This window comes from Cynocephalus volans, chromosome 9 (assembly GCF_027409185.1).
Source record: "Cynocephalus volans isolate mCynVol1 chromosome 9, mCynVol1.pri, whole genome shotgun sequence".
In the NCBI taxonomy this organism is placed as follows: Eukaryota; Metazoa; Chordata; class Mammalia; order Dermoptera; family Cynocephalidae; genus Cynocephalus; species Cynocephalus volans.
Genome location: NC_084468.1, coordinates 89765754 through 89790590, shown reverse-complemented (window position 1 = coordinate 89790590; position 24837 = coordinate 89765754). Strand labels below are relative to the sequence as shown.

At 36.7% G+C, this 24837-nt stretch overlaps 1 protein-coding gene across 2 annotated transcripts in view; it reads left to right on the top strand.

Annotated features, from left to right (window-relative positions):
• The window catches only part of CENPE (centromere protein E), an 84931-nt gene extending 64697 nt beyond the window's left edge, over positions 1–20234 (top strand). For both annotated transcript variants that reach the window (XM_063108308.1, XM_063108307.1), the window contains 7 exons: positions 1113–1331; positions 3307–3492; positions 12471–12583; positions 14027–14124; positions 15671–15854; positions 17488–17774; positions 20140–20234. In XM_063108308.1, the coding sequence (XP_062964378.1) occupies positions 1113–1331; positions 3307–3492; positions 12471–12583; positions 14027–14124; positions 15671–15854; positions 17488–17774; positions 20140–20234 (1182 nt within the window). The remainder of the gene's footprint in view (positions 1–1112; positions 1332–3306; positions 3493–12470; positions 12584–14026; positions 14125–15670; positions 15855–17487; positions 17775–20139) is intronic.
• Positions 20235–24837: the final 4603 nt, after the last annotated feature.

Below are 24837 nucleotides of genomic sequence, written 5' to 3'. Positions count from 1 at the left end.
GTGGCTTTTCTGAATCCCTGAAAGTAGGAATTGATAATATTCTATGGTGTGAGGTCAGTAGTCCAGAGCCAAGGAGAGTCCAAGGTGCCAGCAGAAACACAGCTAACTTAAAATCCAAGCCTGGTAGAATGACCAGAAAGCCACAAAGAAGCTATAGATAAGACCAATAAGGCATTTGTGATAAGAGCAAAAAGTACGTTCCATAGGAATTAGGAAGTAAAAAAGATGATATGAGTAATTTCAGAGTTCTTTAGCTTTCCGTGTAAAAGAGAACATAGATTGACTTACTCCCTGCATAGAAATACAAGATTTCCAGGTTAATTACCAAACATCAGTGAGTTATTTCCCCTGTAAACACTGGGATTAATAATGAAGCAGGAAAATGGATATGTACACTTAGGTGTCACTTAAAGATGGGGATACATTCTGAAAAATGTGTCCTTAGGTGATTTCATCATTATTCAAACATCATAGAGTTCATCTAGGTTATATAAACTTAGTACAGGCTGCTACACACCTCCAGCTCTATTATAATCTTATGGGACTTCCATTGTATATGAGGTCCATCATTGACCAAAATGTCCTTATGCAGTGCATGACTGTAATTATTACATTTACTAGGTGTGCTCTGCTATTAGATATTAGTTAATGTTTCATTTTCAGCCATAGCATTTATACTGATTTTAACCTGTACAATTCTTCAGTTCCTCTTCATATGTTAGTACAAATCTAATAAAGTCAGATTATCATCTTGCAGATCAATATGAATCTCTCCAGTCCTTATTCTTTTTATTCCCATTTTCAACATTCAACATCTGAAATTTCAGAAACTGGTGCAAACCACAAAGAATGTTTACATTTTTTCTTTTCTTTTCTTTTCTTTTTTTTTGGCAGCTGGCTGCTATGGGGATCCAAACACTTGACCTTGGTGTTATAACACCACACTCTAACCAACTGAGCTAACCTGTTTACGTTCTTTTAAAGCACTGTCCTATGATGTTCTAAAGAATGAATTTCAGCATATACATCGTCCTAGAATTCTAATATTTTTCTTTGTTTTTTTTATATGTAAGTCATTTTAGAGCTATAATAGTGTTATAACTGCTCAACAGGCCATAATGAATGAATCAACAGAGTTTGAGGAAAGAAGTGCTACTATATCCAAAGAATGGGAACATGACCTAAAATCATTGAAAGAGAAAAATGGAAAACTACTTAAAAACTACCAAACTTTGAAGATCTCCCTAGCATCTGGTACCCAGGTTAATCCTTCTACACAAGACAATAAGAATCCCCATGCTACATTAAGAACTACAGAATTAACCACAAAGGTATGTAATTTTTTATAAGGTATTCTTAAATTTGCAGCTTCATCATAGAGTTCAGAGCAAAATTATACTATGGAATGTGAACACATTTATTTTGTGTATGATGAGCTTATTTTTTATATATAGTTTTACTGAGGCTTTCACTCAGCAAAACTACTTATAAAGCTAGACATCATATAAGATCTTTCCTTTGGATTATAAAGTAAGTAAATCGTACCTTCATTCTATTACTAAATTCATACAATATAGCTTGTTATTACCAATTAAGGTAATATTACCATATACTATAAATTTCCTAAATCCTGTGACTTTCTATTAAACTAAAATCTGTGTCCATATGCAGAAGAAACATTAGCTTGGAGAGAAATAGCAATTTAGATTTTCTCTAATTATCATCAGTGTCTTTAATATTGCTTAATATTATAATCACAATAAAAATGTAAGATGCTAAATAATATAACAAAATTGTTATTCAGGTTAACTTGTGTCTAAGAATCAGTACATTATTTGAATAATCCAACTACTTTATTAACTACCCTTACTTAGGAGTCTATAAACATGAGCAAACATGCTACTTTATTTTGTTAACACACAAAATGATTTAGTGGGGAACCCAAAAATAAGTTATAATTTATCATTTTTACCAAAATAAATACTTGTAATAAAACATCAACCACTGGTTTTATAATTAGTTACCAGTGAAATATAGACTATCACTAATATAGTTTTTTGATTTGCTGATCATTATAGAACTCAGTCAGGTAGTAGAAGATAAAATAGAGGAAATATAAAACTCATCTACCAAAGCAGTAATTTAAAAAAACAAGAAGAAATTCCATCTTCAGTGACCCAGGAAAATTCCCTAAAAAAAACAAAATATATGCTACTGTAATTAGACTAGTTTGGTAATGATGCAATAATAGACAAGTGGAACAGTAGAACAGAACAGAGTTTAGAAGTCCATTCAATTAATTATGAGAATTTAGTATATGATAATGGTAACATTTAACTCAGTGGGAAGAAGATGATTTACTTAATGCATGATTTGAATCAACAGGCTAAGCATATGGAAAAAAATAAGGCTGGATTCCTAACTCATTAAACAAAAATAGAAATATATGCATGTGAATAATCTTATAAACATGAAAAAATTCAGATATTTAAGTTTGTCTTAAGTTAATTTATACTAGAAACTAAAAACTAGAAACAACATCAACATTCATTAGTAGGCTATAGGTTAAATACTTTACTATACCTCCATAAAATGAGATGCTGTGTATCCATAAAAACAAAAAAGCTGAGAGATCTGTGTGTTGATAATGGAAACATCTGGAAAATACATTGTCAATTTTTTAAAAAGCAGAATATTTAGTATATTATGTGTATGACTGTTTTTATAAACTGTACATTTGCATATACCTAAGTATACAAACAATATTTCTGAAAAGGTACACTTGAGAAAGTTTAGTCATTTCTTCAGGTTCAACCAGGGCTCTGAGGATGGAGAGACTTACTCTTCATTATATGCCTTTGAACTTTTTCCACATATTTGTATTTTTCAATTTAAAAACTAATTAATGAAAATAAAGGGAAAGATACGTTATGTGCATTACCTTAGAGAGTCAGATAACAAATATACTTTCTTTCAGTTGTGTTCATTTAAAATGAATGCCTATTTAATATGCTTAGCACTGTGCTAACCAGTAAATAACATAACCTCTGTGCTGTTTTCATCTGCATGGTTTAGGAATTTGCTGACAGATTATACTGTAAAATTTTGGTATTTTTCTAAATCCAAAAATCATCATCTTCTAAATGAAAGGAATAATATGTCTATAGATCATGTGATATTTGAAATCTCTTCTATCCTTTGTTAATGCAATCTGTGATCATCTAAATATGATTATCTTTGTCTCAGATCTAATACTGTGATTCTGTCTTCTTGATAGACCTTATTAATGTGTGCTTTTTCTAATAGAAAATTCAAGAGCTGGAAATTTCACTACGTGAAGCTAAAGAAAGTGCTATACATAAGGAAGTCAAGATTATACAGATGCAGAAAGAACTTGAGGTGACTAATGACATAATAGCAAACCTTGAGGCCAAAGCTAATGAAACAAATAAATGCTTTGAAGACGCAAAAGAAACTATCCAAGAACTTCGGGTAACTTAAGCTCATTTTATTTTATTTTATTTTATTTTATTTTATTTTATTTATTTATTTATTTATTTATTTATTTATTTATTCATTTATTTATTTTAAATTATATTTTCTCGATATGCATTGTGGCTGATTATTGCTCCCCATCACCAAAACCTCCCTCCCTTCTCCCTCCCCCCTCCCCCCCAACAATGTCCTTTCTGTTTGCTTGTCGTATCAACTTCAAGTAATTGTGGTTGTTATATCTTCTTCCCCCCCCCCCCGTTTTTTTTGTTTGTTTGTTTGTTAGTTTTGTGTGTGTGTGTGTGTGTGTGTGTGTGTGTGTGTGTGTGTGTGACAATTTATATATTAATTTTTAGCTCCCACCAATAAGTGAGAACATGTGGTATTTCTCTTTCTGTGCCTGACTTGTTTCACTTAATATAATTCTCTCAAGGTCCATCCATGTTGTTGCAAATGGCAGTATTTCATTCGTTTTTATAGCTGAGTAGTATTCCATTGTGTAGATGTACCACATTTTCCGTATCCACTCATCCCATGATGGACATTTGGGCTGGTTCCAACTCTTGGCTATTGTAAAGAGTGCTGCGATGAACATTGGGGAACAGGTATACCTTCGACTTGATGATTTCCATTCCTCTGGGTATATTCCCAACAGTGGGATAGCTGGGTCGTATGGTAGATCTATCTGCAGTTGTTTGAGGAACCTCCATACCATTTTCCATAGAGGCTGCACCATTTTGCAGTCCCACCAACAATGTATGAGAGTTCCTTTATCTCCGCAACCTCGCCAGCATTTATCGTTCAGAGTCTTTTGGATTTTAGCCGTCCTAACTGGGGTTAGATGGTATCTCAATGTGGTTTTGATTTGTATTTCCTGGATGCTGAGTGATGTTGAGCATTTTTTCATATGTCTGTTGGCCATTTGTATATCTTCTTTAGAGAAATGCCTACTTAGCTCTTTTGCCCATTTTTTAATTGGGTTGCTTGTTTTCTTCTTGTAAAGTTGTTTGAGTTCCTTATATATTCTGGATATTAATCCTTTGTCAGATGTATATTTTGCAAATATTTTCTCCCACTCTGTTGGTTGTCTTTTAACTCTGCTAATTTTTTTTTTTGCTGTGCAGAAGCTTTTTAGTTTGATATAATCCCATTTGTTTATTTTTCCTTTGTTTGCCCGTGCTTTTGGGATCGTATTCATGAAGTCTGTGCCCAGTCCTATTTCCTGAAGTGTTTCTCCTATGTTTTCTTGAAGAAGTTTTATTGTTTCAGGGTGTATATTTAAATCCTTAATCCATTTTGAGTTGATTTTAGTATAGGGTGAGAGGTATGGATCTAGTTTCATTCTCCTGCATATGGATATCCAGTTATCCCAGCACCATTTGCTGAAGAGGCAGTCCCTTCCCCCGTGAATAGGCTTGGTGCCTTTGTCAAAGATCAGATGGCAGTAAGTGTGTGGGTTGATTTCTGGATTCTCTATTCTATTCCATTGGTCAGTGTGTCTGTTTTTATGCCAGTACCATACTGTTTTGGTTATTATAGCTTTGTAGTATAGCTTAAAGTCAGGTAGTGTTATGCCTCCAGCTTTATTTTTTTTTTGCTCAGCATTGCTTTGGCTATGCGTGGTCTTTTATTGTTCCATATAATTGTCTGAATAGTTTTTTCCATTTCTGAGAAAAATGTCTTTGGAATTTTGATGGGGATTGCATTGAATTTGTATATCACTTTGGGTAGTATGGACATTTTCACTATGTTGATTCTTCCAATCCAAGAGCATGGGATATCTTTCCATCTTCTTGTATCCTCTCTAATTTCTCTCAGCAGTGGTTTGTAGTTCTCATTATAGAGATTTTTCACCTCCTTGGTTAACTCAATTCCTAAGTATTTTATTTTTTTGGTGGCTATTGTAAATGGGCAGGCTTTCTTGATTTCTCGTTCTGCATGTTCACTATTGGAGAAAAGAAATGCTACTGATTTTTGTGTGTTGATTTTGTATCCTGCTACTGTGCTGAAATCATTTATCAATTCCAACAGTTTTTTTGTAGAGGTTTTAGGCCGTTCGATATATAGGATCATGTCATCTGCAAACAGGGACAGTTTGACTTCCTCTTTTCCAATCTGGATGCCCTTTATTTCCTTCTCTTCTCTGATTGCTCTGGCTAGTACTTCCAACACTAGGTTGAATAGGAGTGGTGAGAGTGGGCATCCTTGTCTAGTGCCTGTTCTTAAAGGAAAAGCTTTCAGCTTTTGCCCATTCAGGATGATATTGGCAGTGGGTTTGGCATATATGGCTTTAATTATGTTGTGATACTTTCCCTCTATACCTAACTTATAGAGGGTCTTTGTCATGAATGAGTGCTGAACTTTATCAAATGCTTTTTCAGCATCTATAGAGATGATCCTTGTGTTTGAGTTTATTAATATGGTGTATCACATTTATTGATTTGCGTATGTTGAACCAACCTTGCATCCCTGGGATGAATCCCACTTGATCGTGATGAATAATTTTTCGTATGTGTTGCTGTATTCTGTTTGCTAGTATTTTAGTGAGGATTTTTGCATCTATATTCATCAAGGATATCGGCCTGTAGTTTTCTTTTTTGGTTATATCTTTACCTCGTTTTGGTATCAGGATGATGTTTGCTTCATAGAATGAGTTTGGGAGATTTGCGTCCGTTTCAATCTTTTGGAATAGTTTGTAAAGAATCGGTGTCAATTCCTCTTTGAATGTTTGGTAAAATTCTGCTGTGAATCCATCTGGTCCTGGGCTTTTCTTTGTTGGGAGCCTTCTGATAACAGCTTCAATCTCCTTTATTGTTATTGGTCTGTTCAAATTTTCTACGTCTTCATGGTTCAGTTTTGGGAGCTTGTGTGTGTCCAGAAATTTATCCATTTCCTCCAGATTTTCAAATTTGTTGGCGTATAGTTGTTTATAGTAGTCTCGAATGATTCCTTGTATTTCAGATGAATCAGTTGTAATATCGCCTTTTTCATTTCTAATTTTTGTTCTTTGAGTCTTCTCTCTTCTTTTTTTTGTTAGCCATGCTAATGGTTTGTCAATTTTATTTATCTTTTCAAAAAACCAAGTTTTTGATTTGTGGATCTTTTGAATTGTTTTTTGGTTTTCAATTTCATTCAGTTCTGCTCTGATCTTAATGATTTCTTTCCGTCTGCTAACTTTAGGTTTGGATTGTTCTTGTTTTTCTAGTTCTTTAAGGTGAAGTGTTAGGTTGTTCACTTGCCATCTTTCCATTCTTCTGAAGTGAGCGTGTAATGCAATAAATTTTCCCCTCAATACTGCTTTTGCAGTATCCCACAGGTTTCGGTATGATGTATCATTGTTTTCATTAGTTTCAATAAATTTTTTGATTTCCTGCTTGATTTCTTCTTGGACCCATATGTCATTAAGTAGAATGCTGTTTAACTTCCATGTGTTTGTATAGTTTCCAGAGTTTCGTTTGTTATTAATTTCTAGTTTTAATCCATTGTGGTCTGAGAAGATACATGGGATAATACCAATTTTTTTGAATTTATTGAGACTTGATTTGTGACCTGATTTGTGATCTATCCTGGAGAATGATCCATGTGCTGATGAGAAGAATGAATATTCTGAGGTTGTTGGGTGGAATGTTCTGTAGATATCTGCCAATTCCAATTGGTCTAGAGTCTTGTTTAGATCTTGTGTTTCTCTACTGATTCTTTGCCTAGATGATCTGTCTAATATTGACAGTGGGGTGTTCAGGTCCCCTGCTATTATGGTATTAGTGTCTATTTCCTTCTTTAGGTCTAATAGAGTTTGTTTTATAAATCTGGCTGCTCCAACATTGGGTGCGTACATATTTATGAGTGTTATGTCTTCTTGATGGATCAGTCCTTTTATCATTAAGTAGTGTCCCTCATTGTCTCTTTTTATGGTTTTTAGTTTAAAGTCTATTTTGTCAGATATAAGAATAGCTACTCCAGCTCGTTTTTCTTTTCTGTTTGCATGGTAAATCTTTTTCCATCCTTTCACTCTTAGTCTGTGTGAATCTTTATGGGTGAGGTGGGTCTCTTGTAGGCAGCATATAGTTGGGTCCTGCTTTTTGATCCAGTCAGCCAGTCTGTGTCTTTTGATTGGGGAATTTAAGCCTTTTACATTAAGAGTTGTTATTGAAAGGTGTTGATTTATTCCTAGCATTTTATTGGTTGTTTGGTTGTCTTAGGTGTCTTTTGTTCCTTGCTTTCTGATTTACTGTTTGGTTTCAGTGTTTGTTGGTTCCTTAGGTTGTAGATAGCGTTTTTGTTTGCTTGTTTTCTCTTCATGAATGTCATTTTTATTATACTAGTGGGTATTGATTTTTCTTGGGTTTTTTATGGCAGTGTTAGTTATTTTTCAGGAACCAAACCCAGTACTCCCTTGAGCATTTCTTGTAAGGGTGGTCGTGTGGTAGTGAACTCCCGCAGTTTTTGTTTGTCTGAGAAATATACTATTTGCCCTTCATTTCGGAAGGATAGCCTTGCAGGGTAGAGTATTCTTGGCTGGCAATCTTTGTCTTTTAGTATTTTGAAAATATCATCCCATTCCTTTCTAGCTTTTAGGGTTTGTGATGAAAAGTCTGATGTTAGCCTGATTGGGGTTCCCTTACAAGTGATTTGACGCTTCTCTCTTGCAGCTTTTAAGATTCTCTCTTTGTCTCTGAGTTTTGCCAATTTGACTATGACATGTCTTGGAGAAGGCCTTTTTGGGTTGAATACGTTTGGAGATCGTTGAGCTTCCTGGATCTTAAGATCTGTGATTTTTCCTATACATGGGAAGTTTTCTGCCACTATTTTTTTGAATATGTTTTCAATGGAATCTCCATTTTCCTCCCCTTCTGGAATACCCATGACTCGGATATTTGACTGCTTAAGGTTGTCTGATATTTCTCTCAGATTTTGTTCAATGTCCTTGATTCTTTTTTCTTTCTTTTTGTGTGCTTGTGTTATTTCAAACAGCCCATCTTCAAGTTCAGAGGTTCTCTCTTCAACTTCGACAAGCCTGCTGGTTAAACTCTCCGTTGTGTTTTTTATTTCGTTGAATAACTTCTTCAGTTCAGCAATTTCTGCTACATTTTTTTTCAGGACATTGATTTCCTTGTACATTTCCTCTTTCAGATCCTGTATACTTTTCCTCATTTCATCATGATGTCTAGCTGAGTTTTCTTGTATCTCATTCAGTTTCCTTAGAATTATCACTCAAAATTCCTTGTCAGTTATTTCAAGGGCTTCTTGTTCTATAGGATCTAGAGTATGAGATTTATTAACTTTTGGTGGTGTACTTTCTTGATTTTTTGTATTTCTGGTATCTTTTTTTTGGTGTTTATTCATTGTGGCAGGGGGTTTCACAGTCCACCGGTTTGAGACTAATGACTAACTATGATGTTGCTGTGGTTGCCAATTTCATATGGCTCCCTCCATGACTGCTCAGTTGGCCTCTAGTGCCTTGTGTGTGTGGTTGCCTCGGTTCTTGGGCTTCTCTGGGGAGCCACCTTTCTGGTCAGCTTGGACTCTGCTGGGCTGGTGGATCACGTACCACAGGGTGTGTGATCTCTGTTGAGCTTTCACTTCCTGTGCAGGACTTCTCCCTGTTCCATGTGCTCTGGCCCAGGCTGTTGGATTGTGCAGTGGCGACCCCACCGGGTGTGTGGTTTCTATCGAGTCTCCGCGTCCCTGGCCGCACGTCTCCCCACTCTGTGCACACTGTGCTGGGCTGGGGCGTGTCTTCTGCACCCCTCGTCTATCAGCTGGGCCTTCAAGACCCTGCTCGGCACCGCCTCGCCCAGGAAGTCTACCAGGTTTCTGGTAGGCACAGACGACCAGTCGCTCTGGGTGCCTTTGTAGCACTATGTAGATCTTTCTCGGGACTTGTTCACCTTTGTATCCCCCCAGCATAGACCGAATCTAGCGCCCACCTGCAGCCTGCTCTCCAGCAGGTTCAAGCGGACCTGGGAACTCTCCTACCACACTATTCCCAACCAGAAATTGGTTAGGCTTTTTTCCAAACTGGTGGCCACAGAGATGGTAACTGCCTCCCAGTAACAGGAAGTTTACCGGGGGCGGAGTCCAGGGTGTGGTGGAGTGACAGTCAGCCCGCCCGTACTTCCTTGCCTTCCCTACACTGGCCGGGGACGCCCCCCACCAGCAGCCCCGCCAGAGTACCGCAGAGGGAGCGGGAGGGGAGGCCGGCCCGCAGGCTCCGGAAAGCCCCACGCCGGGCCAAGCAAGTGGGCAGGCTTAGTGACGGCCGAGCTGGGCGGAGCTGCCCGCACCTGGGAAAATGGAGGCAGCCCCGGGGTGGTGAGTGGCCTGGTGATGCAGGCGGGAGCCGGGTGGGCGTCAGCCCCCCAAACAGGGCTGGGCCAGGGGTCACTCACAGGGCTGTGCCAGGTCGGGCGCTCACACTCTGCCTCTGGTTTGTCACCTTCCCTGTTCTCGGCCGCTGCCGCCTCGGGCTGTTCAGTCGCGACGCGGCTCAGGCGCTCCCAGGAATCTTCTTTAATGCCGGCCTGAAACCTCAAATCCTGAATAGGGCAGCTGGCCGCCTTCAGCACGGCCCCGGCCTCCGGGATCCTGTCTGCATCCACAGCAGCCCTGGTGCCGTGTTCCCTGTTTCGAGACTTGCTTTTGCAGCTAAGAAACAGTTCTTTTCCTGCTCCACACTTCAAAGCTGTTGCCTGTAAATGAGGCAGCCTCTCCTGCCGGGGGCAAAGTGGCGGTCACCCCCACGACCGGCCACCAGCTGCGGTCCTCCCTTAAGAGATGGCGAGAGGAAGGTCCACAAGTTTCCCAGCTGCCTGAGGCCCAGTGGCTGCCTTTTCCACCTCAGCTACTCCGCACCAACCGCCGCAGCCACCGCCATCTTGAAAACCCGACTTAAGCTCATTTTATAAACAAAAGTTGTTTTTTCTTAACCCGTCGAATTGGGAAATAATTTGGTACTCTTCCGTTTTACCACAACTACTATTTACATCTGAAGTTCAGTACTCAAGCTTAAAAAGAAGGAGCAGTTTAACTTTGAAATGAAATTCAGGAATATATTTTCATGCAAAATATTGATTATTTTTATTATGCAAGAAAAATAATTTTTAGAATACATAAATAGTCTTTATAGTTTAAAATGTATATTTTTTAGTATTCAAAAAATTGCTTCTCATCTAAATATATAGCACTATTAGATAAGTACATTTTTTTAATTTGCTTTTCTCCTATTTGCCCTATTATACTGAGTCCCACCTGATGTCCTGTGGGCTGAATCTGACCTTTTTTTTTTTTTGAAAAGAACAGTAGTTTAAATGATTTTGACCTTGAATATCAACAGGATATACAGGTGGCAAATAAGCATGTGAAAAAATGGATGTTCCACATCATATGTTGTTGGGGAATTGCAAATTAAAACAGTGAGGGACCATTACACAACCTACTAAAATAGCCAACATCCAAAACACTGACAGTACCGAACGCTGGAGAGGATGTGGAACAACAGAAACTGTCGTTCATTGCTTATGGTAATGCAGGATGGTACAGCCATTTTGGAACAAAGTTTGGCAGTTTTTTACAAAACTGAACATACTCTTACCATGTGACCAAGCAATTGTGCTTCTTCGTATTTACTCAAATGAGTTGAAAGTGTACGTCCAAACAAAAAACCATCACGTCTATGTTTATAGCAGCTATATTCATAATTGCCAAAACTTAGAAACAACCAAGATGCCTTTTAGTAGGTGAATGGATAAATGGTAATATATGCGTACAATGGAATAGTTATTCAGCAATTAAAAGAAATGAACTACAGGGCTGAGCCCGTGGCGCACTCGGGAGAGTGCTGTGCTGGGAGCGCAACGACGCTCCCGCCACAGGTTCGGATCCTATATAGGAATGGCCGGTGCGCTCACTAGCTGAGTACCGGTCACGAAAAAGACAAAAAGAAAAAGAAAAAAAGTAATGAACTACGGAGCCAGGAAAAGACATGGGAGAAATTTAAATGCATATTGTTAAGTGAAAGAAGCCAATCTGAAAAAGGCTAAATACTGTATGGTTCCAAGTTCATGACATTTTGAGAAAGGCAAAACTGGAGACAGTAAAAAGATTAACAGTTGTTAGGGATTGGGGGAGGTGGGGAGGGGCAAATAGGTAGAGCATAGGGGATTTTTAGGGCAGTGACACTATTCTGTGTGATACTGTAATGATGGACACGTCATTATACATTTGTCAAAACCCACAAAATGTGCAATATGAATAAGAAATCTTAATGTAAACTGTGGACTTTAATTAATTAATAATAATGTATCATTATTAGTTTATAAGTTGTAACAAATGTACCATACATACTAATAATGCATGATATAAATGACAGGGAGAAGGGGGTGGGGACAGGAGGTCTGTAGAAGCTCTATCTTCTTCCAGTCGTTTTTTCTGTAAAGCTAAAACTGCTGTAAAATATAAAGTCTGTTAATTTTTAAAAAATTTATATACACACACAAACACACACATATATATTCTGTGAGTGGAAAGTACATATATGACTGGATTGAACCCTCAGAACAAAATATTCTCAGTAATGCTTTGTAGCTTGAATTTAGTTCTAATTTGATGTTTACACTGTTGCTTTGACATCTTTTTGTTTCATTTTCTTGATTTACCCACCCATTTCATTATTTTCAACCCTTCTATTTCATTTTGTAGTTATATCACTTTTTAACTGGAAAAAAATTTTTATTTTAGAAAATCATGTGTCTAATTACGTATTAGCTTCATATAACTTCAAATATACTTCAAATATACTTCTCATCAAATATCTTATTATTTAGTTAAAACTATTGCTTTTCCTGTTTTTATATATTTAGAGTTGTTTGCTGTTTTAAAATGTTCTTACTAAAGCAAAGGCAGCTAACCACTCTTTAAAACTGGAGAAATTGAAACTGCTCTAATAATTATTTTATTTTTATTTTCTCTAAAAAATGTAGGACAAAGTTGCTTTAGGAGCTAAGCCCTATAAAGAAGAAATTGAAGATCTGAAAACAAAGCTGGTGGAGATAGAACTAGAGAAAATGAAAAATGCCAAAGAATTTGAAAAGGAGTATGTCTTTGCCTTAATTGAACATGGCTTTAATAGCTTAAATTTCTTTCTAAACTACATAAGTTTCTTTGCACTGGTTAACTTTTTAAAGTATAATTTATGAAAATATTGTTATTATTTTTTTTAAGAAAATACAAGCATCCATAAATTTTAAATTTATTAAATTCTCATTACATATGCAAAATTTTTTTAAAAACACAAGTCTGATCAGTTAACACACTATGTCTTTGAGTGCTTCTTCCTCAATCATATTTAAACGACTTAAAAATGGCTTTTTTATGCTCCAGAGTGAACATTAAGAATCTTTGGGGGGGGTATTTAGAAGTTTGATGAAGGTTTCTGTTGTTTCTCTTAAATTCATTTGTTCTTCCTATTGTGATTTTGTGAAAAGATTATATTTCCTTTATAAGTACCTAGGGCCCAAGAACATATCCTCTTTTTATTGATTTATTTATATGTAGTATTATACTTAATAGCATGCCTAAAGTTCTTTGTGGTATACCATAATGAAAAGAACATTACATTAAACAGAGTCAAAGGAACTAAGTTAGAGATATGTACCCACTTATTAGTGCATCACCTTAAGCAAGCTGTTTAATCTCTCTGATCTTCACATTCTTAATCAACAAAAAGAGAGGTTTATATTAGAGCATTTCTTAAGATGTCGTATGGCTCCTAACATTTTTCATTCTTTCTGTAAATCTTGAATAAATCTTTAATGATGATGTCTAATTCTGCCCAGAAAGTAGCACTCTATGAGTCTTCATGCTATCTAAGCAGGCTTTGATGGATAAGACCTATTGGTTTTACTGAAATGTATACCTATTAGGTTCTTAATTATGAAAAGCAATTTTTCTTATAATATAGAGTTAACAGATACTTTCATAGTCTTTAAGAAAGGCATAAAGTCCTACAATTTATCATTGCTGATTAATGCCTAAACCAACAATTCATTAAATGTCTCTTTCTCCTGAGTAGTAATGATCAGAATTTGACCTTTGACTGTATTTCCTTAGACCAGGATCAGCAGTCAGGGTTTGTTTTCCTGACAGTATAGAAATGAAGCTGCTTTTCCTCTTTCATGAGAACACCATTAACAGCCCTTTTTTTTTTTTTTTTTTTTTTTTTTTTAATGGTACCTACCTCTAAAGATAATTTTGTTCAATATCCAATTAATAGATAATGGACCTTCAGAAATTTTAAAAGAACTAATTTCTCAATATTAAGAATTTTGGGCTGTTCCTGCAACCAAACAATACTTCCAATTTGATGTTGTTATAGCCATAATGGACATGATACCACAGAGGTATCATGAGGGCTTATCTGCTGCTACTTATAGATATTATGTCAGTGTGCTGTGTTAAAGAATTCTTAACAGCAGTTCTAACTATTCTTTCATAAAAAATTAGTTGCTGGGCTTTTACTTATTTTTATTCTTGTTAGAATTACTTCTACAAAAGCCACTGTGGAATATCAAAAAGAAGCTATAAGGCTTTTGAGAGAAAATCTTAGAAGAAATCAACAGGCCCAAGATACCTCAAGTAAGTAGAAAATGCAGATATTTTCAGATCTTTTTCATTTTGCTTCTCAATACAGTTACAGACTTTGACGATCAAGAGTAAACCTAAGTTAACCATTAATCTATTTTAAAATGAATTCATTGGATCATATTATCCTCTGACATCTCCTTAGTTTACTATGATCTCAAGTGTTTATCCATTGTAGATTTTTTAAAAATATGAATTTTATGCATTATCAGATCTTTACATATAAGTGAAGATACCTTCAGGGCTATAAAATAATGTCTACTATCAGGACTATAAAATAATGATAACTATTGAAGAAGAAGTACCCTTCCCAATAAAAATCAAACACGTCTTAATAGACTTCAGTTGTATGCAACTGATAAATTTAACTGGTGCACAGTAAAAATAAACAAATATTATTTTATTTGCTCTTAAAACAGAAGATACTGAGTTAATGTTTACTTGCAAAAAAGAGAGAATGCTGAACAGTACTTGGGGTAGCTTTGCATAGTAAAACAAGCACTGAACTGAAAGTTAGGAACAGGTTAACGGCTATGTGAAATCATGGGGACAGCACCTGACCTTCTAGCTTATAAACATGTGTATGGGTGTGTGAAATCACAAGTTGAATCAAACCAAAAGTCATGTGCAAAAAGGCATTGAAAATTCTAAATAGCAAGCCAAATATGAGATGATACCCACATGTAGTTTTGCTCACTCTTTTTCTTAAAAAAAATTAGAGGTAGTGTTAGAGATGTTGCCTAGTACCTATTATAGCTTGAACTTCCCTAGTGTCTATTGCAAGATAATCACTGTTCCTACCAGGAAAACTTCAAGGGATAAAAACAGAAGTGAGGGTTCTTTGTTACAGAGGGATTTGTATAATAACTTTTGATTTGTGGGTAGCTTTCAGGTATATATTGTACCTGAATTCAAAATAAAATGGACATCAAGAATCACACACACAGTACCCCTCTTTTGTGAATTGCTGGTGACCCAACAGGTTATGCCACTTTATGAGCACCTCACCATTTTATGCAACTATGCCTACAATTTATAAAACACAGTCTCTTTCACTACTTCTGCACACTTAATATAGAATACTTAATATATGCTTCAATATGATTCTAACGTATATATAGTTGACAAGTATGTGTTTCATACTTATAATGCCTGGATGACTGGGAGTGGACCACACACATACACACCATGTTGTAACAAGCCCTCCAACTGAGCACTGTTGTAGAAGATAGACCAATGAAGGACAACTCTAACTGGGGCAGGATTGCTATTCCTGCAGTCAAGGTGGAAGATCTTAATGAGCCGGATATGGTAGTGGAATTGGTTGAGATGGAATCTAGACATACATTTAGATTGATGATCCAATGGGCAGGGGAGGTGAGGCAGAAAGAGAAAGTCAAGGATGACTTCCCAGGAAATGATGGTTGAAGTGTTTTGGTTTTTCTAGTGGCTTATTGCACTTGGTAATATTTCCTTTATGAGCATTTTGAACTTTGGAAATAATTAAATTTTCACCTATTTGTATATTTGCTTTCCGCAGTGATATCAGGATGTATTGATTCTCAGCCTTCAAATAAACCCTTAACCTGTGGCGGTGGCAGTGGCATTGTACAAAGCACAAAAGCTCTTATTATAAAAAGTGAATATATAAGGTTGGAAAAGGAAATGTTTAAGATAAAGCAGCAAAATGAACAGCTAATAAAGCAAAATAATGAACTGTTAAGGTAAGATCTGCTTACATGGTACAGATATTATGCTTATGGCTATCACGTGTGTAGGGGAGTGCTACATGCACATATTTTTTGCAGTTAGCAACCCTTTTCATATTATGGGGAAAGTAATTTTTAGAGCTCATGTAATAAGTGTCTTTTTTAAAAGAAATAAGAATGTGGTAGCACTATTCCCGATGTTTGCTATCTATCACCTGACCTATTTTTAAGCCAAGAACCAGGAAGTAAACAAAGACTTGAGGTGGCAGCTGAAATACACCACACAAGTTCATAAGTCCATTTACCCAAGTCAATGAGGCTTTACTCAGAGGAGAACCCCTTAAGTCCATTATCTTAGCTTATTTACTTTTACTTTATAAACTGATTTTAAAAATTTAATTATTGGCATCTACATCTGTGGAAGATTAGAATCTTTGTGCTAAGCACTCTTCTGATGATACAGTAGAAGATAAATAAACATTAAGTGAATTTACAGATAGCTAATTCTTTGCAATGAGTACCGTTAAACAAGAAAGAAAAGCCCAAAAGGACATCATGAAAGGATTCAATTAGAAAAGAGGGATCTAACCTTATCTGCGTTTTGGGGTGAGGAATAGTGATCAAGAAACTAATATGTAGATCAGATCGAAAAAAGGAGTAGGAATTAAGCTAGATGAAAGGAGAAGAGGGGTAAACCTTCTAGGCCAAGGGAACAGCATGTACACAGGCTTTGAGTCAGGAAGAATAACTAATCGATGGGACTGAAAGACATCTAGTGTGGCCAGGATATAGAGAATGAGACAGAGTAGGGTGGAAGATGAAGTGCCAGAGATAACTGGATCCTGATTACACAGGCCTTTATAGATCATTCTGAGGAATTTGGGGTGGTATCCTAAATGTGATGGGAGAATTACCTGCAACTGGAGGATTTTAAACCAGGTCATATAGCATCTTTGGCTGCTAGAGCATCATAGGGGAACCCAATTGCAGAATCTGTTGATGGTAGTCCAGGCAAAAAATAATTTTGGCATGGACTAGAATGGCACCAATAGGGATAAAAATAAGGAGATGAATTTGAGAGATAGGTATGAGATTGTATCAGCACACTTGGCTGACTGATAAGCTAAAGGAGAACAGGGCCTCTAGGATTACTTTCCAGGTTTCTCTCTGCCCAAACTGGATAAGTGCTGGTGGCATTTCCTATAAGAAGCAAAACTGTAACTATGAAATCTAGAAAAGCATAGTGTAATATTTCTTTTAAAACTACCAAGTTGCATCAAAGATTCATCTAACCAAAAGACTAGTTTATCAAATCACTGTGGCAAAGTATCAATAGTTAAACCACTCTGGATGACATCATTGATTCATGTGAAAACCTAATGTCTTACTTTGAGCTTTATTATCAAGACTCCAAGTGATCATGGAAATTTACTACCATTATTCACTTTATATAGATTCATTTCATTTTCTGAACTGTGGAAATAGTCCAAACAGGAAGCATTAAGTTGAAGTTAAAATGTGATAAAATGGTAAATTTTATGTTATATATATTTCATCACAATTTTAAAAAAATTTTTAATATAAATGTGAATACATTTCAAGAATTGGGAAGTCTTACAGTCTCCCTTTTTTTCCCCCCACATTTAAGCAATAATCATCACCTTTCCAAAGAGGTCAAAACTTGGAAAGAAAGAACCCTTAAAAGAGAGGCCCACAAAGAAGCAACTTGTGAGAATTCTCCAAAGTCTCCTAAAGTGACTGGAACAGCTTCTAAAAAGAGACAGAATACATCTTCTCAGTGCAAAGAATGGAATTTACAAGATCCTGTGCCAAAGGAATCACCAAAATCTTGGTTTTTTGATAGCCGATCAAAGTCTTTACCAGCACCCCATCCAGTTCGCTATTTTGATAACTCAGGTTTAGGCCTTTGCCCAGGTAGGTAAATGTACTGGTTACTTGGAAATCAGGGATAATGGTTGGAACTTATCTTTAATATTTGTCCCCAAAGGGCAAGTTTAAACAAGAAGATTTAGTTGAAAAAGCTAAAGTACACAGGCTTCATTTGCTAAGCCTGTGTAAGAAAGTTTGTTTCTCCAAGTCACAGCACTGAAGTGCAATAACTTTTTACCCCAAATGAAATCTTTATTTTGTCTCTTAAACCCTCAGTTCTCTCCAAAAATAGACAAGCAACTCTCTCGAGGACATGAAAACACTACCCTAAAAACAAAACTTTGACTGAAGAAGTCTTTCTTACCAATTCAATGGGCCAGTATATACAATAGCATTATATTCATTTTACACAAGCCAGATCATAGACTTACATCACTTACTTATTCATTCATTCAATCAACAAAATTTTTTGAGCCCCTACTATGTGTCATGTATTATATTAGACCCTGATGATACATTGATAAGCAAAACCAGATGTGGTTCCTGCCCTCATAGAGCTTACAGGTAGTAATCAAGAGAGATACAGGTAGTAATCAAGTAGTCAAAAAAAAGTGAAATTCTAGCGGTGCAAAAGGCTATAAGGCATATAATAGGTATTTGATTTAGGAATATTAAGTCTTTCTTGAGGAAGAAAACTGAGATCTAAAAGGTTAATGTGAGTCAGCTTAACAAACAAGGGAGGGAAAAACTTCTCAGGCAAAAGGAACAGAGACAGCCCCAGGGTAGGAAAAGCTTTGAAAGAAATAAGGTGCAGTCAGAGCACAGTTGGTGCAGGCTTCTGTAGGTGAAGTCAGTGAGGCTAAAGAAAGAGACAAGAACATGTAGAGGAAGCCATCAAAACATGCTAAGCAGTGACAGCAGAATATAATCAGTTAAAATTTTGAAAATATCACCTCATCTGTAATAAGCAAGAGTTTATGACAGTTGTCTAAACAAAACATGATAGTAGTGTGGACTTGCAGGAGAGATGGAGAGAAGTGTACAGATTGGAGAGATTTCGGAGTAAAAGCAGTAATGTGAGGCACCTGATTGAACAAAGGAGTGGGAGATATTAAGGATCTCCCCCAGATTTTCAGGGGGCCTGTCCACAGCGTTGCAGGAGAAGCTCTTTAAGACTGCATTTCTTATAGTCTTTCTTACCAGATAGCATCTATTATTTGCCCACATATGCACAACCAGAGCCATTAGTGACAGTGTATCTACCTGTCAGAAGTACCCTGTTACGCGACTGCACAAATCTAAAGCAACAAAATCATACACTAAGAAGAGCAATTGCCAAATCACTTAAAGCCCTCAGTAAAGTTCTAGGGGTTTATGAGACTTGTACTTAGTGGCTAAAAAGAAATCCATCCATTCTCATCAGATCAAGTTGGCAGTCTGAAAAGTGCTCTTAAGAATACAGTTAGGCAAAAAACCATTTGGAAAAAATGTTTGGACTTGTCTCCATTGAATTGTATTTAAGAAACATTTAAGGATCTTTCATTGTCTAGAACTTACATGGAACTTTTGCTGTACATGCTATTTTAGAAGAGTCTTTTGAAAAACTGAGAACTTTTACAATCACCTTTTGATTTTATCCAGCAGAGCCAGAGGCACACGTATAATATGAATTCATCCCACTAGAAACAAAAACATTTGTGTCTTTTTATCAATATATGGATCTCTCTGGTACTATTTGTAGGTGAAGTAAATAATACTAGATTAGAGGAATACATAACTCAACCAAAAACCTACCAATTCAGAGTTAAAGGAGATAGTCCCAGCTTGAATTAGTAATATCAGTCTAAGAAAAGTTAATGTCAGTTTTTACTTTTAATTATAAAAGGTAATCTAAATTACCTCAACAAATTAAGATAACTGTCAAGATCAGTTATGATAGATTTACTTTTATGAATACAGTAATTTTTAAATGAATATTGTTTATAAACAAATAGGTGCAGTTAAAGTGCTTTTTTATAGACTCAAAGTTTTCCAAAGATGACCCTAAGTATTCTCTAAAATACATACTATCTGTTTAGCACACTATTATTTTTCTAAAAATAAGACAAAGTCAAATTCAATTAGTTCATGTTTGATTCCTTTTGTATCTTAGATTAACTAATTCCAAATAAAATGTTATTATTTCTTAGTTGTATGTACAATATGGTTTTTCTAACAGTTCGTTTTATGACAAAATAGGGAATAAACTTCTCCAATTCTTATGAGGTGAAATACATCTTTTTAATGTCCGAACACAATCAACCACACTACCGTTTTTCATTCTTCATGTTTTTCCTGTCTTAACATCCTTCCCACTTCCAGTTATGCTTGGTTTTCGTGTTTTTTAATAGAATTTCATTTTTTTTCTCAGAGGAACAAACTATGGGAGCAGAGAGTGTGGATCCTCGGCCAGGTCCTTGGCACACCTCCTCAGGAAAAGATGTGCCTGAGTGCAAAACGCAGTAGACTCCTCTTCTGTCATTTTTCTGGGGCCCAGTGTTCCTATTTGGAAATGACTTTGTTTTTTTATGTATTTATCCCTGGCAGTGATGTCACGCTTCAACTTAATTTCAATTCAGTTTTTACTTTGCCGCTAGAATTGGAAGAAGAAAGAACAGGAAATTAATGTATTCTAGTAATTTAGAATGGTTGTAGCAATACCTTCTTTGTGCCTGTGGTAATACTTTTAAAAGTTTAATTATTTTTATTTATATATTTTGTAAAGAATAAAGTGATTGAAAGAAATTTCCAGTCTTTCAATGTATATATAAAATATTTACTTTTTTATTGATATAAAGTCATCCATATGTGACTTAGAAAATTCAAAAACATAATACATAAATTATTTTAAAACATCATTTATTAATAAAATTATAAACTTTTTTAGTATGTTGAACACTTAATAAATATTTAATTAGAAGTTCTGAATCACAACTCCATGTAATATTAATGGTTCCTTGGTGGCATACTCTCCTCTCTTGTTGCCTTTCAGGATTTTGCTGTGAAAATATACACATGTTTTCTGGATTTAAATTCTTAATGGCTGTGTCCTCTTAACTTTCTAGTCCTTCTCTTCCTTTTGCTATAATAACTAAAGTTCTTTCTCACTTTTCTGTTAACCCATCCACCCCATTTCCTATGCCAGCACTCTAAATTGATTTGTTCATTATTAGACTTTGTTTTCCATTGCACCTCACTCCCAACTGGAACAACCTTATAGATTGCTTATTCTACCTCTTCATTTTAAACATGAGGAAACAGTCCCAGAGTTTCTTTCAAAGCAAAGTTTTCTAAACTTGAGGTCCCCACAAATACATAAAACATGTATGGATGGACATCATGCAATCTGTAAAACTTCTGAAATTTTATGTGTACTTTTGTATGTGGATTTATTTTCCAAATAGGCCCACTAGGCATTGTGCCTCTTTCTTGGTTGTAGGAGGGACCAGATGCAACAACTTATCCTTCAACACCCAGAAGGGATGTCTCAACAGAAATGTCACTGAGGTGGAAGGCCTCTGAATTTTAGTTGGATTTATTTCCCAGCCGCTGACATGCAAATGTCTTACTAACAAGTCTGAAGTAGTTGCCGCTGCTTGCTCACTAGGTCCAATCAGCATAATGTCATCAGTGCAATGGACCAGTGTGACACCTTGTGGAAGAGAAAGGCCATCAAGTTCCCTGCAAACTAAATTATGACAGGGCTGGAGAGTTAATATATTCCTGAAGTAGGACAGTGAAAGTGTACTGCTGGCCTTGCCAGCTGAAAACAAACTGCTCTAGTGGGCCTATGAACAGGTGTGAAGAAAAAGGGATTTGCAGACCAATAGCTGCCTATCAGTTACCAGGAAATGTGTTAATTTTTTCAAGCCATAAAACCACATGGGACACAGCAACTGCCATTGAAATCAGCACTTTGTTAAGTTTATGATAACGTGCTGTCATTCTTCCATACAGGCAAAATAGAAGAGTTGAATGGGTGTGCTGTGGGAATTACGACCAGACCCCTGCATCTTTTTAAGTCCTTGATGGTGGGACTGTTCTCTGAAATCCCCCCAGGGTTGCAGTATTGCTTCTAATTTACTATTTTCCTAGGTAGAGGCAGCTCTAATGGCTTCTATTTGGCCTTTCCCACTATAATAGCCCTCACCCCACAGGTTAGGGAACTAATGTGGGGATTCTGCCAGCTGTTAAGTATGCCTATTCCAATTATGCATTCTGAAACTGGGAAAATAAACACAGGATGGGTTCAGGGACCCACCGTAAGCCTGACCTGAGCTAAAACACCATTGATAACCTGAACTCCATAAGCCCCTGTTCTGACTGCAGAGACACAGTAATGTTTTGGGTCTCCTAAAATTAGTGTCCATTCAGAACCAGGGCCCAGTAGTCCCTGAAGTTCTGATTATTTACTTTTCTCCAGTGCACAGTTACCCTGATAAAAGGCCATGGGCCTCTTTGGGGAATGCTGGGGGAAAGATTAACAGTATAAATTTTTAGCAGCATACTGGGGTCCTTCCTGGAGAGAATCCAGCCTTTCCTTTATTCTAGGGTTTCTGAATCTATAAACTGGCTCAAGTGAGGGACCGTGATTTTATTTTTATGATTTAGAAGATGGGAATGCTAGAGTGTATTTGTCACTTAAAACCTACTAATTCATAATAAGATAGCCCCCAAAAAAAACATATCTTTAAGAGAGATTTGTAAGGAAAGCCCCCTAGCGTCCTTAAAGAGCTCCATGGTTGCTCTTCTCTGTAGGCCAGACCTTACAGTGGAAACTACAGCACTCAATTGAAAAACCGCAATAAAATGGAAATAATTGGAACCTGGGGTGTCACGGGCTAAATGGCAGCACTCAATCACCAAAGGTAAGGTAGGCGTAGTTACTGTAATGGACAGTAGGGTCAAAGCAACAATCAGAATAGTCTGGTTCATTCACAAACAGACCCATAGCATTTTGCTACTTAATCATGGTGTGTATAGGTATCACTTAATCTGGTCAAGTTGACACCTAAAATTTACCGTCACAAAGATTTATATATCTGCATTCCAGGCAAAAAGAAAGTCAGTCAGAGCATCCTCACCTTTCCATTCAAGAAGGAAACCCTTTTACCGAAAATTCAGTCTGCATTTCATGGATTAGGTCTGTCCTACTTGGCCACTCCTGGCAGCAAAGGAGGCTAGGAATTTGAGAATTTTGTTTTCTAGGCCTTATAATGTGAAAGGCAGGGTTTAGATGGGTGTTGAATAAACCAATTTATATGAGTATAGTACAGTAATACACTGCATAACAATGTTTTGGTGAACGACGGACCCAATTTACAATGTGCACTTATAATCCATAAGATTATAAAATAGCTAAAAAGTTCCCACTGCCTAGTCACATCATAACATCATAGTGCAATTTCTTTATCTTTTTATAAATGTAGTGCAGGCTAAGTGTACAATGTTTATAAGGCCTACAGTAGTACACAATAATGTCCTAGGCCTTCACATTCATTCACCACTCACTGACTCACCCAGAGCAGATTGCAGTCCTGCAAGCTTTATTCATGGTAAGTGCCCTCTACAGGTTGCATTAGTCCATTTTCTGTCACTTATAGCAGGATACCTGAAACTGGGAAATTTATAAAGCAATGAAATTTATTTTTTACAGTTTTTGAGGCTGGGAAATCCAAGGTCCAGGGTACACATCTGGTGAGAGCCTTTTAGTGGGTTCTGTACAGGGTCCCACAGTGACGTAGGCAATCACATGGTGAGAATAGCAAGAGACACTCAACGTGCTCACTTGCTCCCCTCATAAAGCCACCAATGCTCCTCCTGTAACAACCCACTAAACCATTAACCCATTACTCCACAAATGGATTAATACAGTCATGAGAGCATGGTCCTCATCTCTTAAAGACCCCACCTTTCAAATATCATAATCAGATCTCCCACCCTCTTAACACTCTTAAAATGGAGATCAAGTTTCCAACACATGAACATTCAACCCATAGCATGGGTGTACCTTTTTTTTTTTTAATCTTTTATGTTGTATTTTTACTGTACTTTTTCTATGTTCAGATATGTTTAAATACACAAATACCATCATGCTGTAATTGCCTACAGTGTTCAGTACAGTAACATGCTGTACAGGTTTGTAACCTAGGAGCAATAGGCTATGTCATATAGCCTAGGTGTGTAGTAAGCTACACCATCTAGGCTTGTGTAAGTACATTCTGTGATGTTTGCACAATGATGAAATTGCCTCACATGCATTTCTCAGAACCTATCCCCGTTGTTATTAGACACATGACTACATATACAAATAACCTATACAATCACTCTCCTCAATTGCACTAAATAGATAAAGTACAGGGTGCTAGTCTAGCCAAGAGGACTCACAGGATCTAGTCCTTTCTTTTTGGCCTTATATCTCTGTTCTCTTCAACTAAACTTGGTTTTTTCCTCTTATCCAGCATATTCTTCCCTTTTAAGCCACCACACTTTCATTCAAGCTCCACATACGCCAGCTCCAGTGTAGGCAGGCTACCTGCATTCAGCCACTAAATGTGTATTAGTGTTAGAATATACTGAGCATGACAAAATAACCGTCAAAACTATACCTTAAAACCAAGGGAATTTTTATTTCCCTCCCTCAAAACAATATAGGTCAAAGGCCAGGAAGGCTCCAGAATCTTCAGTGACCTGGGTTTCTTCTATTTTGTTGCTCTGCTATCTTCCACAAGCAGTCTCCAACCCATTCAATCTTGACTTCCCAAGAACAACACATAGTTCTTGACATGGCAGAGAACTAGAGAGTCCAAAGTAAAAGAAATGATTTCGGCATCCTAAGTAAGCTGCAAGGTGCTTTTTCACTTTTCATCTTCCACTTGGAGTTAACAGGTCTACCTGTACTCCACTAGATGGCAGCACGTACACATATAGAGTGTGTGGACGGTGAGACTTCTTTTTAAAAACTGAAGGAAGCTGAATTAGCAAGCGTAGAAGGGAGCCGAACTACATATCCCAGCATGCCTTAAAAAGCACTTAACTTGCTCCTGCACAAAGGTCTCAAGTTTGTTAC